Source organism: Brassica napus, chromosome A6, assembly GCF_020379485.1.
Source record: "Brassica napus cultivar Da-Ae chromosome A6, Da-Ae, whole genome shotgun sequence".
Taxonomy (NCBI): Eukaryota; Viridiplantae; Streptophyta; class Magnoliopsida; order Brassicales; family Brassicaceae; genus Brassica; species Brassica napus.
Window position 1 is genome coordinate 14,204,943 of NC_063439.1, and position 21,068 is coordinate 14,226,010.

The following is a 21,068-nucleotide window of genomic DNA, read 5'->3' on the forward strand; positions in this document are numbered from 1 at the left end:
TTTGCATTGACTCCACTGTCTTGTGTATCAGCTGCTCGCCGATTGTTGTAGACTCGGCGTCGATCGATGCGATTATGTGTTCGTTGGTCGATCTCGGTGAGTTGCCGTCGATCGATTTTGCCTTTGTCCTGTCGATCGATGCTGATATCTGATGTTGAGCTGCGAGTTGCCTCTGAATGGCTTTGACTTCTTTCTGTAGCCATTCTGCGTGGTTGTCTAGTCCACTGATTTTGTTGTCGAATGGAAAGTAGATGTCATCGCAGCGTTTGTCAAGTCGTTCCTCCATGTTGTCTAGAGCAGTGTAGATCTTGGATGTGATCTTGTCAACTTCTGCTGCTGTGTAAGGAAGTAACTCCACAGGTTTCTTGCCATCGATCCAGGGTCCTCTTAGCCTGTCGATCGATGCTGATTTTTCCTGCAAAAAACTTTGATTAGTAATGTTCTCAATATCCTTTTGGGCATCAAGTAATTGACTAGACAATTTGTTTAAATCTATCATGACTGGTGATATAAAACGGTCATGCATATCCTCGTAAGTCCTCAGCCTCTCATTCATTGCTGAGACTTTGGCGTCGAGCGATGTGAAGGTGCACATGTCGATCGATGTGGCTGGATGTTGGTCCTTCTTGCGAATGGTGTCCAGGTCTTGCTGTAGTAGCTCGATTTTGGTGCTTAGCCAGTCCACGTTGTTGTTGAGAGGGCAGTAAACGTCGTTTATCCTTGTGTCGATGTATGAGACTTCCCATTCATCCCTGTGTTGTGTTGAGCATCGCGGTTCTGCAAGAATCTGAGCTGTAGGAAGACTGACGTCGATCGATGTTGCACATGGTGCGTCGATCGATGCTGAGGTCGTAGCTTCCTTCTCAAGTTGCTGACGTAAACTATCAATTTCTGTCCTCATTTCTGCCATACATCTGAAAAGCTCATTGTAGCCTCTATCCAAAGGCTGATGTGTTTCATCTATCAATGTTTTGAGCTCCTCTCCCAGTTTCTCCTGAGCTCCACAAATACCAAACACCATTTCATCGATTTCTTCTTTGGTGTAGAGTTCTGGTGCCAGTCTTGTGAGTGTGAAGGAAGTGGCATGTTCTGGAAGACAGATGTGGCTCTCTTCAAAAAGAGATGCTCTTTCCAGTATTTTCCTGATGTTGTCCTTTGTGACAGGTATCATCTCACCAGCTGCGCTTCGTGCGTGTCCACGCTCATCTCTGTAGACTCCATATTCGTCCCTTTGTTCCCAAGTGAACTTTCTGGCTCCATACATGTCGAAAGCGCGGCTCCCACATTCATAGCGTCTGTCGATCGACGTCGGATTATCCATATCGATCGACGTTGGTGTTACCCTGTCGATCGATGTCTCCATTATACCGTCGATCGATGCTTGCCCTTTTGGTTGGCGTGATAGATCTGGGTTGGTCTCTGTTGTGGTGACTCCTGCGTGGTTGTTGGGATCTGTTAGAATGACGTCTGGAGTGCCACGTTGCTGTGAGAACAGGTTGTCGGGTCCATTGGTTACTTGAAGGATGTCTGCTATGTCCTCTCTGGACACTTGTAAAATCCTTCCATCCATTGCACGTGCGTTGCCATCTGGATCCCTGAAAATACCAAATTCATCAGGTGTTAGAAAACCGTAATCAATGTTTGCATAATTATTCTTTTTAGAAATAGAGAGATTAGGGTTTAGAGTAGTATCGATCGATGTAGATACAGTTACATCGATCGATGGCAGAGTAATTTCTGCAGAACTTGTGTTCTTGAGATGATTGCTCTTCATGGATTTTTCTGTTGATGTAGAAGGAAGAGTGTTCATCTTATTTGCTTGTGTGTTTGCTCTGATGTGTGTAGGTGGTTTCGGAGGTGCAAAACGATTTATATAGGTATCTGTAAACCTAGTTAGGGAGGGAATATTCTCCTGCTCCTGAATTTTCGCTGCGGCGCGAATATCGATCGATGTTCCTTTCGGTGTGTCGATCGATGTGAGCGGTTGTTTTGCTGGACGAGGGTGGGTATCGACCGATGTGGAGTGCACAGCGTCGAACGATGTTGGAAACGTGTTGGTGAAATTGTGTGTTTCAAGTCTTTCATCCTGCAAAGACATTTCTATTGCACGTTCTTTCCAGTAATCCTCATCGTATTCCTCGGTATGTTCCTCATGAGGTGAAGTAATTACAGTGTCAACTGCAAAACTTTCATGGAAACCACTGTCTGCCCAACTGCCTATGGAATAATCATCATGTCCTCTCCTGGTTGGAGGTTGGAAGGCAAAATGTTGGTAGCAATGATTAGGTGAAGCGAAATGGTCAAGTGGGTGCATTACGTCGAGTGACGTGTTGTTGTGGTCATCGGTCACCATTGACACATTGGAATCGATCGATGGAAAGGTTGGGGTGTCGATCGATTCCGAGTACTCTGTTTCGTACTCCGATTCATACTCTGCTCCACAATGGCATGCGCCAATGAAGCCAAGTTCTTTCCCATAATCCACAGAATTAATTACCTTTCTCTTAGGTCGGATGGGATCGTAGTGGATGTTTGGGTCTATGAGCGTTAGACACAATTTGTTTTTGTTCATGTCACATACAGCTCCTACTGTAGCTAGGAAGGATCTTCCAAGCAGAAGTGAAGAGTTCCAGTTAAGCTCGATGTCTAAGACATGAAAATCTACAGGGACAAGGGCATTACCAATCAGTACCTCCAGATCTCTTATGATGCCTCCGGATCGTTTCTCTGAAAGATCCACGAAGGTGAAGGATTCTGTTGAGGGTTCGATGGTCAAACCAAGCTGGTCTGCCATGATCCTAGGGAGGATACTAACCGATGCTCCTGTGTCACACATTGAATGGGGAAATTCAACACCCTTGACTATGCATGGTATTGCAAACTTCCCAGGATCACTCTTCTTCGTCAATGTGATCCTGTGTTTCATCTTTCCTCTGACTTGATGAAACATTCTCCTAATGTCCTCCTCAGTTACCTTTGTTTCTCTGAAGAACATCCACAACCGGTGTGTGAAGTAAGCTTCATCAAAAGGTTTTTCGATTGGGATTCTGAGGACTCGTTTAGTGAAACCATCCATCTCCTTATCGTTAGCTTCCCTCTTAAGGTTTTTAGGAATCTTCTCCTTCCTTTTCCTTAACCTTCTCCCTTCAGATTCTTGTTCTTCTTGAACAGGTTCTGTTGAACTATTTAAAGGGTTGGGTGTTGGTTCGGGTGGGTTTGCTAATGGTTTAGGTGGTGGTCTGAGTGCATTGATGTAATCATTATCGATTGAGGGTAACCGCACTCGGTATGTCAGAGGTGCCTGTCGATCGATGGGAGGTGTGTTGTGACGATCGACGTCGGACTCACTCTGTCGATCGATGGTTGAGTTAACCGATCGATCGATTTTTTCATAGAAAGGGGAGGGTGGGTGAGGATGCTTAGCTGCGAATTCTTCATGAGTTAGAATTCGAACCGCATTGCATTCAGTCGAATTGGCAGACGACGTCGATCGATGACTGGAGTAATCCGTCCATCGATCTTCATCATGGTCTGTCGATCGATGCGAGTTCATCGACATCGGTCGACACCATTGGGATCCGCCGAGACTCATGGAGCTTTCGATTTCGAAATCTCCTTCCTCAAGGTTTTCATTTCTCACCACTTGCCAGAATTCATCATCTATGATGGCATTTACGTGGTGTTTCCCTTTGTCGGCTCCTGCCTCTCTAGCAAAAGCTTCTTGCCTCTTAATAGTCTCGCCCGTCTGAATTACTTGGGTTTCAAGTTTTCTCACCTGAGTCCCTAAGGTCTCGATTTTGGTGTTCAGATTGTTGTAGGCAGAGTCTATCTTACCGTTGAAATCCACGGTGATTTGTTGTTGTCCCAACAGTACTCGATCAAGCATTTCTTCGATCTTGCTTTCCTGAGTTTGGGGTGGTGGATTTTGATAGTAAGAGTTCGAGTAGCTCTTGCTGTTGTTGAAGGGTTTTTGAAATTGTGAACTTTGGTTACTTCTTTGGCCATTTCCAAAGAAGTTTCTGTTTCCGCCCTGGTTTCCAAATTTTTGGAATCCGGTACCTCCGATGTAGTTCACATCTTCTTCTCCTTCCGTATCTGCTACTTCTCCTTCAGCTGAACAGACTTGCTTCCTAAGAAGTTCGTGCACCACATCTAACTTAGCTCTTACTTCGTCCATCTGTTCCTTCCCGATAGAGGCTACAGACTTCTTCCGTTCAGAGTCAGTGTTTTTGGTGCTGCTGCTGTTAGCAAGGTTTTCGATAAGTCTCACAGCTTCCAACGGATTCCGAGTAGTGAAGTTTCCTTCACTCGCCGTATCAAGAGCCATTTGATACTGTAAGGCGAGACCTCGGAAGAAAGTGCTTAGCAGCTGCACTTCATTAAATCCGTGGTGTGGACAGTCTCGCTGGAAAAACCTAAATCTAATCCACGCATCTTTGAAGGACTCTCCAGCCTTCTGCGAGAATGTGGAAATTTTGTTCCGAAGTTCTTCAGCGCGCGCCTCATCGAAGAAGTTTCGTAAGAAAGCATTCTTGATGTCGCTCCAGGATGTTAAAGATCCTGTGGGTTGCTGCCTAAGCCAGTGCATCGCTTCTCCATTCAGCGTGTATCTGAAGAGCTTGCACAGCAGGTAATCTTCGGGGACTCCTTCCATCCGAATGGCAGCGATTAGATCCTCGAACCGTTCCAAATGGTCCATAGGATGCTCGTGCGGTAACCCAGAGTAGGGTATCTGCGACACGAGAGTGTAGTATTGAGGCTTCAGCTCGAAATTCTGCTTCTGGATCTCCGGAAGTCGAATCGCTGATCTGTTGGAATAGTACTCATCTGGGCGATTGTAGTCGGCCAGTGGTTTCGATCGAGCGTCCTCATCTACAGGTTGAGCAGCTCCTGTAGCATCAGCATCAGGGATTACAGTTCCCTGAGCATCTATTTTCTGACCTGTTGCATTACGCAGATGACCGGCCTGGTCATACAGGTTTCCGTTCTCATCCTGAGTTAGAATAATAATGTTTACCATTTTTGACGACACGGTATCGATCGACGTACGCGGTGTAGTATCGATCGTTGTCGAACGACTGGGATCGATCGACGATGACGGTCTGGTGTCGGTCGACGGTTGGTTGTGCGTATCGATCGACGACGAAGTGGTTGCGTCGAGCGATGTGGAACGTTGACCTCTACGGATGGTGCGTTCCAAATGAGCAGGATCGTCTGAGAACAGCAAGTCTTTCTCCTTGTTGCTTCTGGTACCGCTGGGCATGCACCTGAAAAGACAAGAAAAAGAAAGATTATTAGAAAAGGGGGTAAAGAAAAGAATAAGAACTAATAAAACTAAATCTAATGGCGATCAAAGCTCCCCGGCAACGGCGCCAAATTTGATACCACTCAAATTACCCTAAGGAGTGTTACTCTCATCAAAAGAGGTTCAGATGTAGTACTTAGGGATCGAATCCACAAGGAGCTAGGGAACAATTAAATCTAGTGTTTATTAATTCTAAAGGTTGTAATGTTTTAAATAAAATAGCAATAGTAACTAGCGAGTAAATGATAAATGTAACTTAGGTTGGAAATGATATTAGATGCAGGGCCACTATTCAGGTGTTGGAGATTATAATTCCTATAGATGCCTAACTGTTGCATGCATGATATATTAGAGCTCATTCGCTTAACTCAGTGATCAGCTGTCGCATGTACCACTGGTTAACAGACTAGATCTTGTGTCTCACCGGTTAGATGCAGACACAAGAGAGTGTCGATCGATAGTCCATTAAGACGTCGACCAATACACTTTTGCCAACATCGATCGATTGTCAGTTGAGGACATCGATCGATTGTCAGTTGAGGACATCGATCGACGGGTTCTAGCCAGGCCTATGCGCGAGTATGAAAATGCTCTACTAGGATTCTAAATTGGCGGTTAGCCCTCTCTAGCAATCCTAATATGATAGATAGATGTCAGGATGGGATAACAAGGGTGCTTGAATATGCAATCCTATGATCAAGTTCTAGTTAGCTAGGCTAAAACAAGCAATGAATACAAATCTATCATGAATATCACAACAAGGCAGATCTATAGTTTGGGGCTAATCCCACAAACCTATCTGAACCCTGGATCTAACAGTTGAACTACTCAGACATAGCAAAGCAATTCATATCAATGGATAAATAGAAACTCATAGAATAGATGATAAGAAAATGAAACAAGGAGTTCCAATCACAAGTGATCTTCTCTCCCAAATGAAACTTGTAACAAAACTAGGTCTAGAAAAGAAAAGCTCTCCCTGCCGTCAAACACTTAGGCAGTATATATTCTACTAGGTTAAAAACTCGTCAGGGCATTTTGCTAATTTGGCTTGGCCTTGGTTTTTAAGTCTGCTGAATCCAAAATGTCGCGTCTGGTGTCTCGACATCGATCGACGGTACTTGTGTACATCGATCGATATTAATCTTCATCTGTGGAGGCATTTCCTGATATCGATCGTCAGCACTGATGCGTAACGATCGATTATTCTTCCTCTCGTTGACCTCTAAGTGGTCAGCTCGGGTGAAATGTCCTTTATGCTCCAAAATGCTCCAAAGTCATAGCTTTACTCCGAAATGCACCTGAACCTGAAAACATACCTAGAAGAGTAGAAAACATAGATATATATATAGTAAAATAATAATATACCATGGATAAAAATGGGTCCAATCCAAGGTATATCAAGGTAGCTTTCCGTCGGTGATGTAGGCTCGAATTGTCTGCAGCCATGGGGTATCGCAGCCGTAATCGGATTGCTCTGATTCTGGTTGTATCGTAATTTCTTCTTCCTCGTCATTTTGACCTTCTTTGAGGTTGACGACAATTGGTGGTCCGATACTCGGGTGTTCGATGAACTCGACCGGAATCACTCTTTTAAGACCTGGGTCAGAACTTGACGCTAGGGCCGCGAGAGCATCTGCCTGGACGTTTTCAGAACGGGGGATTCGCGTAAGAGCAAAAGAGTCAAATTCTTGAGCTAGATTTCAGACCAGTTTGAGATACGCGTCCATTCTTTCGTTCCGTGCTTCATACTCTCCGCTAAATTGACTTGCCACTAACTGGGAATCGCAGTAAGCGTGGATATTGTGTATCTTCAAGCCGTGAGCTAAACGCAGCCCTGCGATGAGTGCTTCGTACTCGGCCTCGTTGTTTGAGGCGTGAAATTCCAGCCTGAATGATTGTTCCAGGATCTTGCTTGTCGGAGATGTGAGGCGGATTCCGATGCCTGATCCTTGCTTGGATGAGGATCCGTCAACGTGAAGGAGCCAGTTGGAATTTGGTTCCTCATTGGTTACGGTCCCCGTTGGTAGTTCGACCAAGAAGTCTGCGAACACTTGAGATTTTGCACTCTTTCTCGGACGGTACTTGATACCACTCAAATTACCCTAAGGAGTGTTACTCTCATCAAAAGAGGTTCAGATGTAGTATTTAGGGATCGATTCCACAAGGAGCTAGGGAACAATTAAATCTAGTGTTTATTAATTCTAAGGGTTGTAAATGTTTAAATGAAATAGCAATAGTAACAAGCGAAGTAACTAGTAAACGTAACTTGGTTGGAAATGATATTAGATGCAGGACCACTATTCAGGTGTTGGAGATTATAATACCTATAGATACCTAATTGTTGCATGCATGATATGTTAGAGCTCAATCGTTTAACTCAGTGATCATCTGTCGCATGTTTCACTGGTTAACAGGCTAGATCTCGTGTCTCAACGGTTAGTATGTCGACAAGGAGAGAGTGTCGATTGATGGTCCTATTGGGACATCGACCGATACACCTTTGCCAACGTCGATCGATAGTCAGTTGAGGACATCGATCGACGGGTTCTAGCCAGGCCTATGCGCGAGTATGATATGCCCTACTAAGATACTAAATTGGCGGTTAGCCCTCTCTAGCAGTCCTAATATGATAGATAGATGTCAGGATGGGATAACAAGGGTGCTTGAATATGCAATCCTATGATCAAGTTCTAGTTAGCAAGGCTAAAACAAGCAACGAATACAAATCTATCATGAATATCACAACAAGGCAGATCCCACAAACCTATATGAACCCTGGATCTAATAACTGAACTACTCAGACATAGCAAAGCAATTCATAACTGTTGGGGATGGATTGAACCCATCCACAAAGCCCATCGAACAAGAGGCCCAATCCGGTAAGCCGGATTGTCGTCGGCTCGGAAGCCGATATTCGAGATTTCGACTCAGCTAAGGACTGCTTTTAGTCAAACAGAGAGCGGACAGAGCGCGATCGACTTAGCAGCTCAGGGCGAACATTCATCAATCAGGCCCGTAGGGCCGACAAGGCCCAATCGATTAAAAGAAGATTAGGTTAAGACGATCGCGAACAGACTATAAAAGGAGAGGAAAGCAAAGGAGAAAGGCATCGACACTTAGTGACACAAACTTAGCGGCGAGATTAGGGTTTATTTTCCGTACAATCATCTCTCTGCTATTTGTACTTTTCCGGTTTAAGCTCTCACGAGCTCCGGCTTGCCATTACTTTCTCCACCTTTGTAACCTCATCTCGAAATCTAATAAACGCCTATGTTCGACCCATTTTTAGTATTGTTTACTTCTTCTGAGACCAAACTCACCTTAAACAATTGGCGCCCACCGTGGGGCAGAACAGATCCAGCGTTTCTAGACCGAAATGACCACCGGAGGTACGAACCCTGATAGCTCGGGAGAGGAGCCGGAACTCACACCTCCTCCACCTCCTCCCCTTCTCTCGTCGGAGTTCATGAGCTCAGTCATAGCGCGACTTGCTCATCAAGAGGAGGTCCAAAAGACGACAAATGACCAGCTCGCTGCCATCGTCAATGCTCTCAGCGCACCCACCGGCAACTCACAACCATTCCGTCATCACCTCTTCAACACAAACCCACCTACTCCAACGGATGGACGAACGACGAACCCAGCTGACCCCGCAGAGACCCTCGTCGCCGATGCTCTTCCGGCGGCATCTGATCCCTCAACTGTCCGAGAGATTGCCGAGCTCAAGTTAAATTTCCAACAAATGAGCTCGAGGATCCACCAAGCAACGAGCGCGGTACCTGAGTTTGATAGCGTCATCGCTTCAACATCGCGCACACCTTTCACCAAAGAACTGACGGAGGTCAAACTCCAGAAAATGGACAAGTTGCATCTCCCGGAGTACAAACCAGGAGGTGATCCCGTCGAGCATCTGACGGCTTTCAACATTGCGGTGGCGAGAGCTAGACTCACTCCCGAGGAAAGAGACGCGGGATACTGCCAACTCTTTGTCGAGACGCTGAACGAACAAGCCCTGACTTGGTTCTCGGGACTCAAAGAGAACTCGTTTAGCAGTTTCAAAGAGCTCTCCTCGGCATTTCTCAAGACTTACATCATGTTCACCAAGCGCGAAGCAACAGCCTCGAGCCTTTGGAACCTCAAGCAAACGAAGGACCAGAGCCTTCGCCGCTACATGGAACGATTTAACTAGGTCGTGTCGAGAATCAACATTCCCGATCACATCTCCGTCGACGCCCTGAGGAACAATCTTCTAGTAGAGTGTAGGTTCTGAGAAGACCTCTACCGATGTCCCACCACATCACTGCAAGATGCCGTTGCTCGCTCCCACAACTTCATCCGTATGGAAGAGGACACTAAAGCCATCATGAGCAAGCACAACTCGGTGAAGTAATCAGCGCCTAAAAACGCTGCTACAGCTCACATCGAACCTCGTCAGCATGCTACCAATAACAAAAACAACCGTAAGAACGGTCTCCTCTACGTCGTCGACGAAAACGGGAAGAAATGGAACCTTTCATCAAGAAACAGATCCTCCGAGCGAATCCCCCCGAGCAACGGCGACGGCCGCAGTCGCCCAGGTCGATTCCGCGGCGGGTTCATCTCGGACTCCTCCAAGACTCACCAAATCGTGCAAACTTCATGGCGTCAAAGGCCACGACACTTCAGAGTGCAAAACACTTTTTGCACAGTTCCTCTCCTCGGTCGAAAGCGGCGAACTCAAGATCCCTCCTCTGAAGCCAAAAAGCGAGAACAGTTGGAGCAGGAATAAGGATAGGAAAAATCAGCGGAAAAATCAGCAAAAAAATCAGGGTACACCACGTCAAGATGACCAGAAGCCAAAGGTTGCCGAGCAAACCCCTCGTCAGGATGACGATGGTGACGCTTCAGCTGACGAAGATCAACCCGCAGTCAGACAAAGGATCGAAGTTATTCGCGCCCAACCAGAACCCTCATCGGACGAAGAGAGCAACCTCGAGGAAGCTCTCGACCCGTCAGACTTACGTACGCTCCTCAAGCGAAAGATTACTCCGACGAATAGCGAGACCCCCGGACCTTCCGATCTCCGAGTCGAGCTCAACGCCAAAAGAACCAAACATGCGCTGAGCCAAGGATCTTCACCAGCATCTACAGGCGATAGCCCTGTCGTCGATTTGCGCGATCAACTTAACGCACGGATGGACGATCTGCGTACGAAACTGGACCGCAAAAGGGCTGAGCCATCGGAAGAAAGCAAGGATCTCCGAGCTCTCCTCATCAAGAAGCAAGCAAGCGTCAGGCCGCGGATCAATGTGATTATGGGAGCCCTCTTCCGTCACCTTGCGGGGAATCAGTACAATCAGTCAAGGATCACCGCCGACTGGTGGATACCTCGCAGCGTTGGCCACAGAAGCTTCCAAACGATCCCCCAATCTCCTTCTCGACAGAAGACCTCCTCGGAATAAACTTCCCTCATAACGATCCCCTTCTCGTAGTTTTGGCTATCGATAAGTACGATGTTACCAAAGTGCTAATCGATACCGGCAGCTCAGTCGATATCATTTTTCGCGAAACTCTCGTAAAAATGGGTATCGACTTAAAAGACGTGAAACCATCTTCCAGAACTCTCACCGGCTTCAACGGCTCCTCCGAAGTAATACTGGGAACTATCCGGCTCTCAGTACAAGCAGAGGGAGTAACTCGGATGGTCAAATTCTCGGTGGTCAGTACCAAGGCTCCCTATCACGTGATACTAGGTACCCCATGGCTGTACTCTATGCGAGCAATTGCATCTACATACCATCAATGTATTAAATTCCCGGGAGTGGACGGGATGGTTAAGACAGTAAGAGGAGATCAATGAGCCGCACGAGATCTTTTGATCGCCACGGTCAAATTACAGCGTTCGCAGTCACTAGTCAACTCGGTTTCCCCTCCAATAAGTAAGGTCTGCCCACAAAAGGAAGAAGTGCTCGAAGTCCCTGTCGACGAGTCAGACCCAAGCAAAGTACTACGAGTAGGCGCCTACTTATCAGACGAGATGCAGCGTACTATCCTGGATTTCCTGAAGCAGAACTTATCTACCTTTGCATGGTCAATGTCCGACATGCAGGGGATCGTCCCTTCCGTCACGACTCACGAGGTTAACGTGGATCCAAATATCAAGCCCATCCGACAGAAGAGACGAAAATTGGGCCCCGAGAGATCCAAAGCAGTCGTCGAGGAAGTCGAGCGTTTACTCAGCGCGGGCTCGATAACGGAAGTCCGTTACCTGGAATGGCTCGCCAACCCAGTGGTCGTCAAGAAGAAAAACGGCAAGTGGCGTATGTGCGTCGACTTTACCGATCTCAACAAAGCCTGTCCAAAGGACAGCTATCCGCTTCCGAATATCGACAGACTCGTTGAGTCAACTTAATGAGATCCTAGGACTCTTCTCTGGATGGTTTGGATAGATCCTTGCATAAACGAATCAAAGACTCAAGTTTATCAAGGCTGTGGATCGAATGGTGACACAAGAGGCTGCGGAAAGGCTCCTTGATACTCCTAGGCTTAGATCGGATATGACACACCTTTCTAAAGCCCTTGGGCGTTGGATATTACACACCAACAGACTGGATATTACACACCAGACACTCTCTTAACTCGTGAAAGCAAGGGAGAAGAAAACACAAAGGTTTAAGTGAAAGAAAACTTGATAGATGCTAGGGTTGCCGTCACACACATATATATAGTGAAAGGCTTGGAACAGGCTCCAAGCATTTCGAAATTAAAGTAACAGGCTCCTCCAATTAATGTAGAAACAAAGACATAACTTAGATAGAGTTTTCGAAAATAAAAGACATAAGTACTTAGAAATAAAAGATAACATAAGATTCTTCATGTGGTTTGGTCCGAGAGTATCAACTAGGTGATAAGATAGCAAGACTATGGCCTCGTTAAAAACCTATCATTGCAAAACCCAATGGGACAAAAGCAATGATAGGAAAAGAGCACACATAGCTTGCTAGCCTAGATGATACTCAGCTTGATGGTAAGATGGCTTGAATGGTGATAAGCGTATCTTGAAGTATCAAGCTTCCTCCAAGACATTCTTCTTGCTCCAAGGACTTCCTGATTAGTCCTCCAATAGCTTCTTTGAGTTTCCTAGCTCTGGCTCGAGTTATGGGACCTTTAGGAATGGTTAAGACCTCATCTTCTTCAGCTGGTTCATCTTTAAACTCTCCATCTCTATCTCCATCAGCTGGCTGGTCCATGATCATATCATCCCCTCCCTCTTGAAAAGGATTTGACCTCAAATCAGGTTCATCTGCAATAAAAGGGATCAAGTCAGTAACATTGAAGCTATTACTCACATCATACTTACCTTGGAGATCAATCTTGTAGGCATTGTTGCTGATCTTCTTTATGATCTCAAAAGGTCCATCAATTCTCGGCATAAGCTTTGACTTCCTCTCATTAGGAAACCTCTCTTTTCTCAAATGAACCCAAACTTTGTCACCCTCCTTAAAGACCATCTCACGCCTTCCTTTGTTGGCATGCTTGACATACTGCTTAGTTTTCTCTTCAATGTTGAGCCTAGCTTGCTCGTGAAGTTGTTTCACCATCTCTGCCTTCTTTTTGCCATCCAAACTGACCCTTTCACACTCAGGTAAAGGAATTAAATCCAAAGGAGAGGTGGGATTGAACCCATAAACGATTTCAAAGGGTGAAAACTTAGAAGCAGAATGCACAGCATGATTATATGCAAATTCACAATGTGGCAGATAGTCTTCCCAAGATTTCAGATTCTTTTTAATGAATGCACGCAAGAGTGTTCCTAGAGTTCTATTAACTACTTCAGTCTGTCCATCAGTTTGCGGATGACAAGTAGTGGAGAACAACAACTTAGTGCCTAGCTTAGACCAAAGAGTTTTCCAAAAATAACTAAGAAACTTAGTATCTCTATCAGAAACTATGGTCCTAGGCATGCCATGTAAACGCACAATCTCCTTAAAGAACAGATTAGCTACATGTAATGCATCATCAGTTTTGTGACATGCTATAAAATGTGCCATTTTTGAGAACCTGTCAACAACAACAAAGATAGAATCCTTCCCAGTCCTAGTTCTAGGCAATCCAACAATGAAATCCATAGATATGTCATTCCAAGGATGATAAGGAATAGGGAGAGGAGTATACAAACCGTGAGACTGAACCTTAGACTTAGCTTGCTTGCAAGTTGCACATCTCTCACATAGTTTCTCCACATCACTTTTCATCCGAGGCCAAAAGAAATGATCCTGCAAAGTTTTAAGAGTCTTTGCAATACCAAAGTGACCCATGAGACTTCCTCCATGAGATTCCCTAACAAACAAATCTCTCAAAGAGCAATTAGGCACACACAGTCTATTATCATAAAAGAGGAATCCATCATGTCTAAAGTAATGTCCAGCAGCAAATTTCTCACAAGAGTTATAAGCTTCTTTAAAATCTGGATCAGATTCATACATATCTTTAATCTGCTCAAAACCTAACAACTTAGCATCAAGAGTGTTTAAGAGAACATACCTTCGAGATAGTGCATCAGCAACTATATTTTCTTTACCTTGTTTGTACTTGATGACATAAGGAAAGGTTTCTATGAATTCTACCCATCTTGCGTGTCTCTTGCTGAGCTTGTTCTGTCCTTTCAAGTACTTGAGGGACTCATGATCAGTGTGTATCACAAACTCCTTGGGCCACAAGTAGTGCTGCCAAGTCTGCAAAGCTCTCACCAAGGCATACAATTCCTTATCATAAGTTGCATAGTTGAGAGTGGCGCCTCCAAGCTTCTCACTGAAGTAAGCTATGGGTCTCTTTTCCTGCATCAAAACAGCACCCACTCCAATACCAGAAGCATCACATTCAATCTCAAAGGTTTTATTAAAATCTGGAAGTATCAGAAGAGGGGCGTGAGTAAGCTTCTCTTTAAGGCATTGGAAGGCAGTCTCTTGTGCTTCTCCCCACTTGAATCCGACTTCTTTCTTTATCACTTCAGTCAAGGGAGCTGCTATAGTGCTAAAGTTTTTAACAAACCGCCTGTAGAAACCAGCAAGCCCGTGGAAGCTCCTCACTTCACTTATAGTCTTAGGAATTGGCCATTCTTGAATTGCTCTCACCTTCTCCTGATCCACCTTTACTCCATCTGCAATCACAACAAAGCCTAGGAAGACCAAGTTATCCGTACAAAAAGTGCATTTCTTAAGGTTAGCAAACAGTTTTTCTTTTCTCAACACATCAAGAACAGACTTAAGATGATCTATATGCTCTTCTAGGTTCTTACTGTAAACAAGGATATCATCAAAGTATACTACCACAAACAAGCCTATGAAAGATCTAAGCACATGGTTCATCAATCTCATAAAAGTGCTAGGAGCATTGGTTAATCCAAAAGGCATGACTAACCACTCATACAACCCATGCTTAGTCTTAAAGGCTGTTTTCCACTCATCTCCCTCTTTCATTCTTATTTGATGATATCCACTCTTCAAATCTATCTTAGAAAAGACACTAGAACCATGCAATTCATCAAGCATATCATCTAATCTAGGAATAGGGTGGCGATACTTCACTGTTATATTGTTGATTGCTCTACAATCAACACACATGCGCCAGCTCCCATCTTTCTTAGGCACAAGGAGCACAGGCACAGCACATGGGCTCATACTCTCACGGATATGGCCTTTCTCCATTAGTTCCTCAACCTGTCTTTGTAGCTCCTTGGTTTCCACCGGATTAGTCCTGTATGCTGGTCTGTTGGGAAGAGTAGCTCCTGGTACAAAATCAATCTGATGCTCAATCCCACGAATAGGTGGCAAACCAATGGGATTATCTTCTGGAAATACATCCTGGTATTCCTGTAAAAGAGCTGACATCTCACTCGGATACACCGGTATACAATCAGTTAGGGACAAAAGAGATTCTTTAAAAATAAATAAGAGAACCGATTGATGAGAATAAAGCGATCTTTTGATTTCACTAGCTTTAGCATAGAAGTTGTGTTGCTTATCTGGTTTGAGATCAATCTCTTTCTTTTTCTGAAGCTGAAGCTGGTCTTCATGCACTTCTTTAGGAGTTAGAGGCACCAAGACAGTTCGCTTGCCGTTGAACTCAAAAGAATGTTTGTTGGTGAAGCCATCATGGATGACACGCCTATCAAACTGCCAAGGCCTTCCCAGTAATATGTGGCTGGCTTCCATGGGTATCACATCACAGAGAATGTCATCTTCATACCTCCCAATGGACAAGGGTATAGAAACCTGAGTAGATACCCTCATCTCGCCTTCTTCATTAAGCCACTGCAGCCGGTAAGGTTTAGGATGCTTTTGAGTTTTCAAACCAAGCTTCTTTACCATTGTCTCGCTAGCAACATTAACACAGCTTCCACCGTCGATGATCAGGCTGCAGACCTTTCCTTGCACCAGACAACGTGTGTAGAACAAGTTCTCTCTTTGTTCTTGCTCCTCAGTTTTGTTTTGCAAACTGAGAGTTCTTCTTGCAACCAAAAGTCTACCTTGAACTGGTTCTTCCTCATACTCAGCTTCTGATAGTTCTTGATCAGTCTTTAGTTTCTCATCTTCAGATTCAAACTCTCCATTCTCCAGAAGAATCATAACTCTCTTGTTAGTACACTCGTTAGCATAGTGCCCACGCCCTTGGCACTTAAAACACTTCACATCTCTTGCACGCGAGCTTGTAGCCTCCACTTTACCCTTATCTTTGTTGTAGATGCTACTAGACTTAGGTTCTTCTTTTGGCTGTGGCTTGCTCTCCTTCTGATAGCTTGGTTTATCTTTCTTAGAGGTCTGGTATCTACTGGAACCATAGCTGCCACGCGCATAACTTCTTCTCTTAACTTGCTGCTCCACCAAGATAGCTTTGTGTAGCATCTCCTCTATCTCCAAGTAGTGTTGCATCTCCACTCTGTCTTGTATCTCACGGTTGAGTCCACCAAGAAAACGTGCCATAGTAGCTTCACTGTCCTCAGATACACAAGCTCTCAGCATAAGCAATTCTATCTCTTGAAAGTATTCCTCTACAGACTTTGATCCTTGTGTAAGCAGTCTCAGCTTTTGGTGAAGATCACGATGATAATGACTTGGTACAAACCTCTTGCGCATCACAGCTTTCATCTCTGCCCATGTTTCAATGGGAAATTCACCATTGCGCCTCTTGTTTGTAACCAACTGATCCCACCAGCTCAAAGCATAATCATTGAACTCGGTAGCAGCCACTTGAATCTTCTTAGTCTCTGAGTAATGCTGACAGTTGAAAACGAGTTCTATCTTCTTTTCCCACTCAAGATAGGCATCTGGATCAGCTTTGCCATGGAAAGGAGGGATCTTAAGCTTCAATCCTGATAGCTCATTGCGTCTATACCTTCGGCCCTCATGATCATGTCGAGATCTTCTACTGCTATGTCTCGAGCCGGAGCTATGGCTACTTCTCTCATAGAAGTTATCAGTTTCTTCTGATCCAGCATGCTCACGCTGGCCTTGTCTGTTTCTTCTTTGCTCACGTATCTGGCCAGATGCTTGTCCCTGCCCATCATTCGGTCTCTGATCATACTTTTCTTCCAGCAACTTTACCATCGCTTCCATCACTTGTTTGGTGATTGCTTCTTGTAACAACTTATTCCTTCTCACAAAGGTTTCATCATCCTCCTCAGATCCCATTACTTCCTGACACACACAAGACTTGAACCAGTAAGTAGTTCAAAGAAATCGAAACACGAAAAGGATTCAAATAAGAAAACACAAAGATTTAAACAAGGCGGCAATCGATACTTGAGAAACACGCAACGATTTGAATTTTTTATCACTGACTAAATGGAAATAACACAGATCAGATTCAACGGATGATGAAATGAGGTTTAAACAATCCTGATCTACGATTCTAATAACAGATCGAATCACACAAACACAAGAAACTTTCGGATCAAGCAAACCAATAACGTAATCGACAAGAATGTGAAAGGTTTTTGTTTAAAATTTGATCGAAATTCTCAGATCTAGCAATATGAGTTACGAAACAATCAGATCTAACAATCCTGATAATGAAAACAAACAAATCAAGTGAAAATCAACACACAAGAACCGAATGATCAAGTGAAACGACAAATAGTAGATCTTATGAACAAGCAAAAGAGAAATCGAAACTCCCCTTCCAGAGTGCTATGATACCACTTAATCAGATCCTAGGACTCTTCTCTGGATGGTTTGGATAGATCCTTGCATAAACAAATCAAAGACTCAAGTTTATCAAGGCTGTGGATCGAATGGTGACACAAGAGGCTGCGGAAAGGCTCCTTGATACTCCTAGGCTTAGATCGGATATGACACACCTTTCTAAAGCCCTTGGGCGTTGGATATTACACACCAACAGACTGGATATTACACACCAGACACTCTCTTAACTCGTGAAAGCAAGGGAGAAGAAAACACAAAGGTTTAAGTGAAAGAAAACTTGATAGATGCTAGGGTTGCCGTCACACACATATATATAGTGAAAGGCTTGGAACAGGCTCCAAGCATTTCGAAATTAAAGGAACAGGCTCCTCCAATTAATGTAGAAACAAAGACATAACTTAGATAGAGTTTTCGAAAATAAAAGACATAAGTACTTAGAAATAAAAGATAACATAAGATTCTTCATGTGGTTTGGTCCGAGAGTATCAATTAGGTGATAAGATAGCAAGACTATGGCCTCATTAAAAACCTATCATTGCAAAACCCAATGGGACAAAAACAATGATAGGAAAAGAGCACACATAGCTTGCTAGCCTAGATGATACTCAGCTTGATGGTAAGATGGCTTGAATGGTGATAAGCGTATCTTGAAGTATCAAGCTTCCTCCAAGACATTCTTCTTGCTCCAAGGACTTCCTGATTAGTCCTCCAATAGCTTCTTTGAGTTTCCTAGCTCTGGCTCGAGTTATGGGACCTTTAGGAATGGTTAAGACCTCATCTTCTTCAGCTGGTTCATCTTTAAACTCTCCATCTCTATCTCCATCAGCTGGCTGGTCCATGATCATATCACAACTGCCGGCAATGAAATGCTCACGTTTATGGATGCTTTCTCGGGATACAACCAGATTATGATGCATCCGGACGACCGAGAGAAGACATCATTCATAGCCGATCAAGGAACCTACTGCTATAAAGTGATGCCCTTCGGGCTAAAGAATGCCGGAGCAACGTACCAGCGACTTGTCAACCGTATGTTCGCCAAGCAGCTTGGTACCACCATGGAAGTCTACATCGATGATATGCTCGTCAAGTCACTCCGAGAAGACGACCACCTGACGCACTTACGGGAGTGTTTCGACATTCTTAACACATACAAGATGAAGTTAAACCCGGCCAAGTGCACTTTTGGCGTGTCATCCGGAGAATTTCTTGGCTACATAGTAACGCAGCGGGGAATCGAAGCAAACCCGAAGAAAATATCAGCTGCCCTCGACCTACCAAGTCCGAGAAACTGCCGAGAAGTCCAACGACTAACCGGCCGAATCGCAGCACTCAATCGTTTTATCTCCCGATCCACCGACAAATTCCTCCCCTTCTACGATCTCCTCCGAGGAAATAAGAAATTCATCTGGGACGACAAGTGCAAAGAGGCTTTTAATCAGCTCAAGCACTATCTGACGACGCCCCCGATCTTGGCAAAGCCAGACATAGGCGACGTTTTATCCCTCTACATTGCGGTTTCATCCGCAGCAGTCAGCAGTGTACTAATCAAGGAGGACCGAGGAGAGCAACGACCCGTTTTCTACATGAGTAGAAGGATGACTGGACCAGAAACCAGGTATCCGACACTCGAAAAGATGGCCCTGGCTGTCGTCGAATCAGCGAGGAAACTTCGCCCTTACTTTCAGTCACACTCGGTGGAAGTTCTTACCGACCAGCCGCTCCGAACTGTTTTGCAAAACACGAACAGAGCTGGCCGTCTTACCAAGTGGGCGATAGAACTCGGTGAGCTCGACATCACTTACAAATGTAGTACCGCCGCTAAAGATCAAGTCCTCGCCGATTTCCTCGTGGAATTATCTCCGGAACTTGCCCAAGATCTAGAAACCTCAGATTCAACCTAGATTCTGCATGTCGACAGTTCCTTGACAAACAAAGGTTCAGGAGCAGGAGTTCAACTTCAATCACCAACGGGAGAACTCATTCGACAATCGTTCAGCTTTGGTTTCCCGTTATCGAACAACGAGGCGGAGTACGAATCGCTCATTGCCGGCCTTCGTCTTGCAAAAGCAGTCAAAGCTAAGCGACTCAGCGCGTACTGTGACTCGCAGCTCGTCGCCAGTCAGTTCAGCGGCGATTACGACGCGCGCAACGACAGGATGGACGCTTACCTCCGAGTCGTCCAATCATTAGCTAAGGAGTTCGAATTCTTCGAACTCACAAAGGTTCCACACGGAGAAAATGTGTGTGCTGATGCATTGGCAGCGCTCGGAAGCAAGCTCCGCGATCAGGTCAAAAGGACTATTCCGATCCATCGGATCGAGAAACCGAGCATCGACATCTCAACGGAGGCAGCTAACTTCGTCACTACGGAGTCCGAAAAAATGCCCCAATCTCTGACTGATGACGACTCCGAAATGACAGACCAAGATCAGCCAATATCAGATTGGAGAACTGAGTTCATCCAGTATCTCACCAACGGCACGCTTCCAATTGATAAGTGGGCCGTGAGACGACTAAAGAGACGCAGCGCGCACTACGTCATCATGGAAGAGTATCTTCACCGGTAACAGCTAGCAAGGTCCTCCTCAAATGCATCTTTGGCGAGCAAACACAGTTAGTGATGGCCGAGACTCATGAAGGAGCAGGTGGCAACCACTCCGGAGGCCGAGCACTAGCCTTAAAAATTCGAAATTTAGGATTCTTCTGGCCAACATTGAATACGGACTGCGAAGCGTATGCTCGACGATGCGACAAATGCCAACGACATGCTCCGAGCATCCACAGCCCAACCGAGCTACTGCGAACTTCCGCAGCTCCTTATCCATTCATGCGATGGGGGATGGATATCATCGAACCAATGCCGAATTCCCGCAACGTTGCTTCGTGTTGGTATTAACCGACTACTTCACCAAGTGGATCGAAGCAGAAGCCTTCGCGCAGGTTACAGAGAAGGAAGTCCGCAGCTTTGTTTGGAAAAACATTATCTGTCGTCACGGCCTACCGTACGAGATTGTGACGGACAATGGATCCCAGTTTATATCTGGAAACTTCAAAGATTTCTGTAACAAGTGGAACATCCGACTAAGCCCCTCGAGACCAAGGTACCCTCAAGGAAACGAACAAGCGGAGTCCTCAAATAAGATCATCATCGACGGACTCAAGAAGCGTCTTGATCTCAAGAAGGGACACTGTAACACCCCCGAACCGTCCTAGGCATAGGTCGACCCACCGGCCAACAATCAAACAAGAACATGACCGACGGACGACCCACACCAAGGGTTGGAGATGAAAGGCAAACCGGCCAGCCAACAATCAAACAAGAACATGACTGACCGTCCAACCCAACACCATGGTCCGGAAGCGCTATGTGACGGGTTAGGGACGATCCGGTCAGAGTCACAAAATTTACTCCACGACCTCGACCAGTTCATCCACTAACTCGTCCCGCTGCGTCAACGCACAAGGCTTTTCAACCCGTACCTAGAATTATCGTTTTCCGTTAGATCGAGGCCTAAGGCTTTTCAACCCGTACTACGACCTAACGTTGTGTTAGACCGGACTAGTCAAATATCAGA

The 21,068-nt window shown here is 45.2% G+C and overlaps 3 protein-coding genes and 1 non-coding gene across 4 annotated transcripts; 3 read left to right on the forward strand and 1 right to left on the reverse strand.

Annotated features, from left to right (window-relative positions):
- Nucleotides 1-4,382: 4,382 nt before the first annotated feature.
- On the forward strand, nucleotides 4,383-4,488 carry LOC125575968. The gene has a single exon (XR_007314508.1). It is a non-coding gene; the product is annotated as a small nucleolar RNA R71 (small nucleolar RNA).
- Nucleotides 4,489-10,868: 6,380 nt separating this feature from the next.
- LOC106424144 lies at nucleotides 10,869-11,699 on the forward strand. The gene is made up of 2 exons (XM_013864883.1): nucleotides 10,869-11,129; nucleotides 11,187-11,699. Exons 1-2 carry the CDS (start codon nucleotides 10,869-10,871, stop codon nucleotides 11,697-11,699), a joined length of 774 nt encoding a protein of 257 aa, XP_013720337.1.
- Nucleotides 11,700-12,381: 682 nt separating this feature from the next.
- Nucleotides 12,382-17,599, reverse strand: LOC106373022 (the record flags this gene model as incomplete). The annotated part of the gene is made up of 6 exons (XM_048734826.1): nucleotides 15,451-17,599; nucleotides 14,913-15,159; nucleotides 13,832-14,465; nucleotides 12,927-13,699; nucleotides 12,648-12,773; nucleotides 12,382-12,590 (listed from the first exon to the last, which is right to left on the reverse strand). Coding segments are annotated over exons 1-6 (3,516 nt in total), but the record flags the coding sequence as incomplete, so codon positions are not given.
- Nucleotides 17,600-20,238: 2,639 nt separating this feature from the next.
- LOC111199952 lies at nucleotides 20,239-20,706 on the forward strand. The gene has a single exon (XM_022690601.2). It carries the CDS (start codon nucleotides 20,239-20,241, stop codon nucleotides 20,704-20,706), a length of 468 nt encoding a protein of 155 aa, XP_022546322.2.
- The last annotated feature ends 362 nt before the right edge of the window (nucleotides 20,707-21,068 follow it).

Coding starts and splice junctions, on each gene's coding strand:
- LOC106424144 (XM_013864883.1), top strand. CDS start 10,869: ATGGGTATCGACTTAAAAGACGTGAAACCATCTTCCAGAACTCTCACC. Junction 11,130..11,186: donor TGGACGGGATGGTTAAGACA/GTAAGAGGAGAT, acceptor GTCAAATTACAG/CGTTCGCAGTCACTAGTCAA.
- LOC111199952 (XM_022690601.2), top strand. CDS start 20,239: ATGCGACAAATGCCAACGACATGCTCCGAGCATCCACAGCCCAACCGA.